Below are 10,865 nucleotides of genomic sequence, written 5' to 3' on the forward strand. Positions count from 1 at the left end.
CAAATTAATTCAAGAATTACTGTAATTGATTGTTAATTCTTTTTTGATTCAATTCTGTTTCTCTGATACTTGTGTTTATGTAATTCGAAATTAATGATGATATGGATGATGGTCATCAAAGGATGAACCTTTATTATTTATATTTTAAGTTTCTTCTTCCTCATCAATGTCAGTTTAGAATTCACAATGTTTTTGTTCTCAGTTTAACTCAACATATTCATGATCCCAGTGGAAGAATCTAAAGATTAGAAAACGCTAGAAAACTAGAAAACGATGATCACAGTAAGTGGAAATCTTTAATCTATACTATAAAATTTTTATTTTAAACAAACTTAAATTCCTCATGTTACTGAAAAACATGTTACACCACAGGTCCCATTGCTCATTCCAACAGTCACTGCTGCTGTTTTCAGTCTTGTTCATTTTTTAAAAAAACATTAAAAAGGTAATAAGAGGTTTTGTAACTAAGAAAGAAGTAGGAGACAGAAAAGTGTCTCACTGTGTCGTTGGCCTTCCCATTTCAGCTTTTGGATCAGCTTTTGTATCTTGTTTAGTCCCGTTTCAGTAAAAGCCTAAGTGAAAGTTAGATCTGACTTTAAATCTTCACGATTCTTATTCTGTTATGTCATCACATTCTGACTCATGTCTTACTGCTAAATAAAGTATCTTCTGAATGTGTGTGTATTTCTGGCCTCCATACATTCCTATATACTGGAACACTTTTGTGTTCACACAGTCCTGATGGTCGTTTTTCGAGCTCAGAGACAGACCTCTGTTAAATCGAGCTGCTCTTCAGGCCTCAGAAGATCAACTTTTCTCTGCGGTTAACCACTGTTACGCTCCTTCTCCTCCTCCTCTTTCCTTCTTACCAACAGAAAGTTTGTGCTGAGTCAGACTTGCCCTGCAGAAGCACTGGTATATTACTAACATAGCTCTTTATGTTCAATGTGTGTAAATATGCACTCATTATAGACAACACGGTGCATCACCTGATGTCAGTTCAGTGCAGGATTTAACATTATAGTTATGAATCATTGACATGTTAAAACAACTCTTTCTAACTATTTTTATTTGGTGTTCAGGCATTACCCCCGTTTCCCAAAACATGAGTTTCTATGCAACTTATCTGCATTTGCAAAAATACACTATTTAGTATAAAACATCAACAGTAGCTGGATTGCTTTAAGGTGCGTAGTATTGTTTTAGGGCATACAAACAGTTTGTTTTGTCTGGTTCCACATCTGCCACTTTCTATTAGATCAAAATACCTTAGGTGAATGACTTTTTTCCACTTAAAAAATACTTAAAGGGTTTTCAGCTTCATTTGACAATTGCTACACAACCAGCTCTTGCTATTCACTTGCAGCAACCCAGCAGCAAATATTGGAAACCAAGTGTGAATTAGAGACTCAGCAATTATCACTCAGAACATGCAAAAAAAGAAAAAAAATACACAAGAGGAATAATTTGTAACCACGTCTATCAATGCTTCAGATGATGCTTGCCGTGCTGGGTGCGTGTTTGTGTGTTTGTTTTACACTCTGAGAGAAATCTCTCTTTGCCTTTAAAATAAGCCCAAATCTGACCATACAGAGGTCTACTGTTAAACATTAGATTTTGAATATTGGATTGGATTTTCACTTACTGAAGAAGGAATCTGGTCCGTCTCCTGAGACAAACAACTTTGATTCTGTTTGTGTTATTTGACTTTATTTGTGATTTTGGTGGTGCAACTAAAACACATACCATACACAGTACGACATGTAGTACTTTGACTGTCCATATAGATTCCACAGTAGAATCAAAGAAAAAGGTAACTTAGGTAGGGAATAAATAAAAGAACACTAGGTACAAAAAAGGTACAGTATAAGAAATTCTAACCTTTTTAAAGTAGAATTCATGGCAGAGCTGCTGTGTTGGATTGTACAGATGTACCTAATAAAGTGGGCAGTGAGTGTTATTTATACAACATATTTATATTATACAATGTGTACATGATTGCGCTATAACAACATTATATTAAAAAATATTTACACTTATTTACCCTATATATATAAAATTGTCGACCTGGCTCAACAGCCATGACAAAAGAGAGGAGTATGCAATGTAAAGGCCAAAATAAGAAGTTTATTGTAGCAAAACCAAAGCTAAACAACCAAAACTAACGTCATCAGTCCCATCAGGTATGTGTATGTGCATGGATGAGTGAACATAAAGTAACATAACAAGACGTTGAGCGACAAAGAGCATGCCGGCCAAAAAGCCAGCAAGCCGCTTGTCTCCAAGGGAGACCAGGGTTTCATAGGAAGAAGGACACTGGGCCCAGGTGCCCTTAACCACCTTTATTGGCTCCACCTCCAACTACGTGCAAGTAGAACGTACAACTCGACGGGCGAGAGGGGCCGTCACAACTATTTTAAAAATTTAAAGATTATAAAATACTACAAGGACAGAGGTACATGAGGTGTGCAGAGCTTACAAGAATGAATGAAGTCATGGGTTTCCACAGACGCCTCTGATTACAGGTAACAAGGTGTTGCACCCATTGGTAAAAAGGCAGAAGTGAAACGACTTTGTGTGTTATCATGTACGTTACAGCATGCGGAGAGGTGTTTGAGTTCATACACATGTGAGAACAGATTATCACCTCAGGTCAGGTCACAAAGAACATGGAAGATTTTTAACCACTAGTCCAACTCACACATTGTTAAAGTAAAGATCAATTTAAATGTGTTTGTGTTTCCATCCTGTTTAAAGTTAAAAAAAAAAACATCAGGATGCCCTGGTGTGATGGGTGCAGAAGTGACATCATTCCAACTTTTTAACTAATATGAACTTGGTTGTAGAAGCTCTGCAGGCTTTAGCTTTTCAGCAGTTCAACTGTCAAATATGACGCTATTTTTAAAATGTAACATCAGAGTGTCACTGGAAAATCCGTTGGTAAGCAGTTTTGATTGGGACTCTTTATGTGGGACACAATCAGTAAAACCAGTCAATCACTCAGTCACAAATTGACACACACTCTTATCATTCTGGTCACATGCCACAGATGGAGCTGCTCTATCTCCTGACCTTTGACCTCTGAGCTCAGACAACATGAATGCACAGCCCTCAGATGCAGACATAGTCAATGAGAACAGAGGCAGTCAGTTTGTTTGTGTAGCCTTGTGGAGTCTACACACACACACACACACACACACACACCTTACATTAACCTCCTGACAAAACAAACCAGGACAGGTACACCCACGTGGTCACCTAGTTTCTTTTCCATGTTTTTGGGCGTGAGAACATCTGTTCATTGGGTTCAGACATTGTTGACATGTCAACCTTCATTTCGTATTTTATTGTCTCATTTCTGTTCATCAAACTGCATGTAAAACCACTTTTATAATCTTTTAAAAAGGGTTCTGTGTATTTTATTTAAATGGTATTGGAAGTTGCAATAATCGATTTAACAAAGACAGATCTGATTAGTGCACAGAGAATATTTGTTGGGGGATTTTGATGAGCTCTGAAAGACATGATGTGAAAGTCTCAGCAAACAAACTGGCTCCAGGAGGACGGGGAGAAGGATTATTGGTTAAGCGTGAAGATGATAAAACGGAATGAAAGAGAGTGTAGGGGAAAGGAAGTGATGGCATCGCCACTAAAAGAGGGGAATAGGCGTGGAAGTGATGTACTTAATGAGAATCAACTCTATGTGGGACCCAGCAGATTCTGTGCTAATTCTAATTCTTATGGCTTTACAAAGTCTGATTATCAAACCACTTCTTTTATTCTACGACAGGAAGTAAATTTCATAATGAAGTGAAAACTTATGTGAAAAAACAATGTTTTACTAGTCATTTCTGGAGTAACTTGGAGTTCTCTGAGGACAGTGACACTGTTGAACTGTGTGTGACTGGTTTGTTTTTGTGACACTGCCATCACTGGATGGGAGGTTTCTCTCTTTGCATCCTCATTGTATCATTCTGGTCCAGTCATTCTTCTGATGCGGCCTGGCCTCCGTTAATATTTGACCGGCGTCGGACTGTGAGCGGCACGTGACTCTGGCTGCACATTTCTTGTCCAACAGTGAGGACATATGGTGACTGGATGTAAACCAGTCTTCAACATAATGGCAAAAAACAAGTCAGATTAGAGACTTTGTTCTCTGTGTTATTTAAAGAGCAGTCATAATGCACTGTATTAACAATTTCAGGTTTGAATGTGAAAGTTTTTAAATCACATCTTCACTTCATTTTGAACTTGCTTCTTATGGTTCTAGTTACAGTAGTACATGTACATACATGCCATTAAACTTCCTATTGACTTCCCTATATCCAAATACAGTATCTCTACTTTTAGCTGAAAAATGCCTCCAGATGACATCACTTGGAGGAACCTTCAGTTCAGATTATGTCGTCTTGTTACTCACACTATGGAGTTTGTAATGGTCATGGTCAACCTTCTTTTCCAGAGCTCCCCCAGATAACATGATCTGAACTTCTCATAACAAGTCCTCCAGGTGACGTCATCTGGAGGTTTTTTTCAGCTAGAAGCAGAGAAATACTTTAGTATAATTTAGTCAGAGGGAAGTTTTGAAGTGTTAATTTACATTCACACCCTAAACTAAAGCCATAGGAAGAGAGTTAAAAGTTCCAGCTTTTTTCTATGACTGGTGCTGGAAAATCCAGAAAAGGAGAGGCTCTTTAGGTGGCACTTATGCAAAAAAAATGGCATAGCAACAAAAAAGATTAATAAGACAAAAGGTGGGAGTAAAGTAAATTTTTAACATAAAGGGCAAAAATAAATAAATAAATAAATAATATCTGATAATAGTTGTAACCTCACAACAAGCTGCCACCTCCCCTCCCTCTAATCTTAGTGGCTTTTTATCTTCTCAGTCTCACCTAATTGGAACGTACCACCTGTTCGGGCAAAATCAGGGTCAGCTGAAGAAAATCAAAACACACAGCTTTGCTCACACAGTTAACAAAAATCCAAAGTAACAAACGTGCCTGGTTGTGCTAATACACCACCAACTGACACCAGATTTATCAGAATGTGAGCGACTGCAGCACGGTTTTACCTGTCCTCCAGCTAATGATGCACACCTGTCCACACTGAATTGACTGACTGAACAGAGAAAAACAGCTTATGTTGGGGATCAGGGCCAAAAATAAAGAGCACAGAGGTATAGATGCTATGATGGTGCTTCTTGAGGGACACGCTTCTGTGCTATTCTTCACCCGTTGTTCATTAGTTTGGTGCCCACTTATTTAGCTACAGCTTTGTTGGACAGGTGCTGTTCAGTGAGTCAGAGCTTTGAACCTGATGAAGTTGTGTGATGTGTCCTTTTTAGCTGATTATAAATGAGACGTGCTGCCGCATTTTGGATCATCTCGAGGGTTTGATTGTGCTGCTGTTAGCCCCGTCAAAAGGGTTTTGCAGTAGTTGCAGTGGGTTGTACACCAATCAGGTACAACATTATGACCACCGGTGCAATGTAATACTTTCCAATACAGCAGCTCTGCCATGAATTCTACTTTTATGTTGAAACTGTCAGAAAGGTGATACTTCTATTCTTTCATCCATTTGATGTACTTTTGGTCCTTTTTGTCTCATTTTTGTGTCTGTTTCTGGTCACTTTATGCCTTTGTGCTGAGTTCCTTAGTTACAGCAGAGGCTCTCAGGCCTGTGCTTGATCATTTAGGAATCCATCTCCTTTCTCAAACATGAGGCTGATTTTCCAATAAACATTTGGAAGCTTACAGTTAATTTAAAGCATCGGGTTTATTGGATTTTGCTCGATTTTAAATATTATATAAGTATTATATTAAATCTAAGTAGACTGGTGCTATATCCGCCTGATGGTAAATTAATCTTGTGTTTGTAGACACACATTTTGAATTCACTTCTAATGTTAAGACAGAAGAAAAGAATGTAAACAGGAAAACCAATTGGGAGAGGGAATTGGGAGCAGACCACGCAATAAGTGCCACTACGCTAACAGATACCTACATACAGTATGTTTGCAAAGGGAATGAAAACATAAAGAGGGAGGAATTTGTTTGCTGTGATCCATCAGGAAATTACTAGTATTAGAGGAATGTGGTTCCATCAGTGGGCAGGTGCGGATCAGCTGCAGCCTCGGGGAGAGTAGTGTTCAGGATGAATCTGTCTTGAAGCTGATGTGAATTCAGTTTTTCCCTGTAAACCCCACACCGACAGTCTTGCAGATCAGTTTCATCTCTAAAAGTCTATAGATCATCCAACAAGATGTTACAAAATGAAATGCAACACAGCACACAGTAACATGTACAGTATGTCTCACATGCTGTACTCTTAAATAGCTTAACATTAATGTTAAAAGTTCGTTTGATCAGTTAAGAGGTTCAAACATGCATGGAACAAAAATTTTTATTAATGTTAGCGTTATGCTCTAATGATGAGCCCTGTTAGAAACATAAAGACCTTTGAAGACACGGGTCAAAACCTCAGTAAAAGCATCAAAATGCCACCAATTAATGTGCACTCATACTAACACAGACAAAAATGAAAGACGTCATAGTTCAGTACAGATGTTTATAAACAATAACCATAAGAGAAATGTTGGGCCTGATCGTAAAGAGTTAAAGCTGCGATAGCCGAATTTTTCAGGCTTTAGAAAGTCATCCTGGTGCAGCCTCGGGTCTTTCCTTTGTGCATGCCAAAGAGAGGAAGCAGGCATTTGTCCTGTTGAATATGAATCCAGCATGAACAGCAGCAGAGACAATTGAAAAGAGAAATGGCTGCAGGCTGTTTGTGGAGTCACCGTCTGTCCAAACGTGCACAAAGGGAGGGTTCTGCATCATTTTTATCACTTTTTTATTGATGCTTTTTTTTTAACCAGTTATTTAATGTTTATCTATTTAAAGTTCTTGCAGATTAAATGCACACACCTGAATCCCACTGTGCCCTGAATGTGCTGTAAGCTCAGAAATCAAAGCCTAAACAGACCTCAGTGAAACCTCTGGGCTCAGCCTTGCACACCTGGGCCTAATGAGCTCCATGTTTGCACTCAGTAATTGTTTGTTCCTCATGTCTGAACATCACTGGCTCCATTCTTTTTGTGTTGTCACAGCATGTCTGTGTCTGTCACAGATAATTCATATTTTGATAATGACAGTCTGAGTTTTGTCGTCCTTTGTTTACTTTGATTTTCTGTCCTACTCAAGACCCTAAAATAAAGACCACACCGTTTTAGTGCTGGCCTTGATCGTGTGCCACAAAACAAAATATTGCCACGTGTTATGATTCTACATTTTTTTACACCAGCTTTTAAACCAGAAACTGGTCTTCCTTAAGGCAAGTGCACTGCCACTTTAACTTCAACAACCCGAAAGTGTGATGATTAACTCTTATACTGAAGCGGCTGTTTAAAATAAAAAAAAGTTCTTCCTGCAGATGTTTCAAAATATAAGCCTTCAATCAAAGGAGATGCATCATGGCTCCTTAACACTGGAAATGGAGGCTGATGGTGGTGGAGAGCAACACGATAAATGGCATGAATACATATTTAATGTATTCACATGTATTCATGATGTTTTTTTACTGCATTGTTAACAAACAGGATTACTTTGGTCCTAATTGCTTATGTAATCGAACATTTCAGAGCATCATAAACCATGACCTACATTTATTGTTGTGAATTGTTCCAACATTCCTGTCTCATAGGAACTGAATTTATATACGACTAAACAGCAACAGCAGCCATTTGTAGAGCTTTTTGGCATGAATGGATGAATGAATGAAGAAATGAAGTGTTACATTTTGTAAGTGGATGGCAGGCATGTGATGCACACGATGTCAATTGTCAACACATTGGGCCTCATGCAAGAACTTTTATATTTTTTTGTCTTAAATTGACGTGTTCATAAATGTGCATAGAAAAAATTCTATGTGCTTAAACATGAATAACAAAAGGTCAGGAATCGTAGACATTTTAGCACAAATAGAAATTTATTTCAAAAGGGAAATACATTACTGACACAGTGCATGTCAGCTACACAAACTTTCAAGTGAAACATAAAATGCTCGGGCACACATTTTTTGCTCACAGTAAGAAAAGATAATTGATTGTTTCAAAAAAAGAATAAATCTCATTTCCAGCCACACACACACACAACACTCATTACAGAATTGCACTTAGGAAGACAAGAGAATAAAAACGTTAGTTTGTTTGCTTGACAAACCAAGCCAACACCGCCTGTTCCCCTGCAGAGTCGTTCTTGTAACACATTTGTTTCATAGCAGCTCTACACAAATCACAACAGCCAAACACTTTTCATAAGAAATATCTGCAATTTAAAAAAATGTGCAATTAACAAGGAGGGAAAGAAAGGGCTGCATGACTCACAATTTAAGTTTGCGTTTTACTACTTTCTCCTTTTAAAGGTGCAAGTTTTAGTGTCCATGTGTCATTAGAAGTGAGCAGAGAAGTATTTTGTGGGCATGCACTCCTCGTACTTTCCCTTCAATATGAAGGACTTAATCACTTCCTTTTCTCCTTCTTCTTCTCAATCAGTGGATGTGTACCATAGCCCTTCAGAAAGGGCTTGATATGTGATGTGGATTGAACAAGTAGCTTAAATTTTAGTGGCTGGGCACTCTGAGAAGGCACTTTTTTTGTTTTTTACATTGCAGGAACATGTGAAAGAGATTTCCCCTTTAAATCCCTCGTTAACCAACCCATTTCAGTTCTGTTACTGTAGTTTCAGTGACTATGTTACAGCATAATCTAGGTCAGTTAACCATTTTACAAACAGGCATCTGCCTGATTTGTTCACTTCCTCTGTTAAAAAGCAGAGGTGAATTGCTGCAGTTCAGTTTGTGGATGAGAGCCCACAGCTGGATTGGTGATGAATACCCTGTCAGTGCCTGGTTTCTTATTTTATTGCCATTTCAGAAAACACCCAACTTTTTCTCACCAATAAGGCACAGGGTTATCGATCTGACCCCAGCTCTGCCAGCCAGGGAAGAGTCCGCTGGACATGCGTGGGCTGCCAAAATGATCGATCTCCATGTCCAGCAGCTTCACACCCCCATTTTTTTCCTCAGGCTTCTTCTGCTCAACATAAACCGGGCCTGTCTTCAAGTCCTCTCCATTCCAGCCAACATGCTTGAGAACATAGTTTTTGCCGTTGTTATTGTCCCAGAAGGTCTGGTCCTGGACCTTGAAGCAGATGCAGAACTCGACCCGATTCTGTGGAGGGATGTGGGCAGGCAGCTCCATGACAAATGCAAAGGTATCAGTGTCTTGGCAGCCGTAGACATTGTTCATGAAGGTGCACTCCGTGTCGGTGAAGCTGGCCCACGAGTCATAGGTAGCACGCACTTGCACTGACTTCTCAAACCCGATGTTCCGGACCTTAATGGTGCCGGTCAGTGAGCGCTCCTGCAGTGAACAGTTCTCCAAGCAGACTGAGTTCAGAATCAGGCGGTTCCGGAAGTCCAGATAGTCAGCTGAGGGTTGTTTGAAGTCCAGTGTCAGACTGCGCACCGAGCTGATCTTTAGATCCATTGTGGCTGTTTCCAGGTCCATCATGTCAAACTGCAGGTCCTCCGTGACTCCTCCACAGCGCTTGTTTGGGTACGACTCATCGTCAAACTTGGAGAAGATGTGGATGGCAGTAAGTGACATGCCCTTGGAGTCGGCAAACACCACCCTCTTTTTGCCGGCCTTGTTATTCCAGCTGATGCAGTCCCCATTATCCACCACTTTCTGCTGGCTGCTGAGACAGGGCCGCAGGGGTTTGTAGAGCTGCTGATTGTGGCTGCGGGTGGTGGACTTGTTGACCCGGTTCTTGGCCCTCTGAAGCTCTTCGTAGGAGCTGAGGAAACCTCGGAGAGGAGGTGGGGAGTGGCTGATGTAGAATCTCATAGCCACATCCATTGGCATTACCGGGCCTGGCATTGCTGACGGACTGAAAGACCTGAGCACACTGTGGGAGGGAGGAAGGGAGGAGGGAGGTGGTGTGAGAGGGAGGGCGGGAGAGAGAAGGAAATTGCGGGTAAAGGAGAAAGAGAGACAAAGTATGCAATTAAAAACAAGATCACTTCAGCAAGTTTAGCAACAAAAAAAGCTCCGGTTTGATGAAACTCATCACTTGAACAATCAGCATGATAACCGTGCTTTTACATTTCTGCCCAGTACAAAATCCCAGTTTAACTAAATAAGCAAACAAATACTGACTGCAATCCAGGTTCAACTTTGATCAAAATCCAAATGCAGTTTAAAAGTGATACAGATACTTGGCATTATGTGTTTAATGACATGCGTCACATTTGTAAACTCTTACCTAGCAGCACTCATGGAATTAAAAACGGCCACAGTTCCAAAAAGAAATGAAGACGTTCTGTTTTGTCAAACTATTCTGTCCCTTTTGACTTTTGAGCTCAGTAGAACAGCTTTTCTAAAAGTGCACGCTGTCCACTCCCCCTCTTCATCTATCTCTCTCTCGCTCTCTTCCTGCTTGGTACTGCTAGAGTTGCTCTGCACTCAGGGATTTCAAGTGCCACATAGAGACAATTTGCATATTCTGTCATATGGTTTCTCTATTAGCCAATGAAAGTCATCCAGACTCACTGCCAACCAATCGGTGCACGTTTGACTTGGCTGCTTTCCAGCTGGAGGGGGGTGTGTCTCTTGCATGGGCCCTGTGGTTGAGATGCTGGGCCTGTTGCCTCAGCTGCTATTTGAGATACATGATGGACCCCTGCTGGTGTTGGAGATGATCTTCAGATTACAGAGTGCTCCATATATGTTCTGACATGGCTGGGATTTCCATGAGATGTCGCAGTAGAAAGTCTAATTCATTAAAAAGATAATTAAGCATTAA

At 40.0% G+C, this 10,865-nt stretch overlaps 1 protein-coding gene across 1 annotated transcript; it reads right to left on the bottom strand.

Annotated features, from left to right (window-relative positions):
- Positions 1-7,965: 7,965 nt before the first annotated feature.
- Positions 7,966-10,521, bottom strand: LOC137131138 (protein phosphatase 1 regulatory subunit 3C-B-like). Its single transcript, XM_067511996.1, has 2 exons — positions 10,326-10,521; positions 7,966-9,968 (listed from the first exon to the last, which is right to left on the bottom strand). Exons 1-2 carry the CDS (start codon positions 10,337-10,339, stop codon positions 8,951-8,953), a joined length of 1,032 nt encoding a protein of 343 aa, XP_067368097.1. The 5' UTR covers positions 10,340-10,521; the 3' UTR covers positions 7,966-8,950.
- Between the last annotated feature and the right edge of the window lie 344 nt (positions 10,522-10,865).

This window comes from Channa argus, chromosome 1 (genome assembly GCF_033026475.1).
Source record: "Channa argus isolate prfri chromosome 1, Channa argus male v1.0, whole genome shotgun sequence".
Classification (NCBI taxonomy): Eukaryota; Metazoa; Chordata; class Actinopteri; order Anabantiformes; family Channidae; genus Channa; species Channa argus.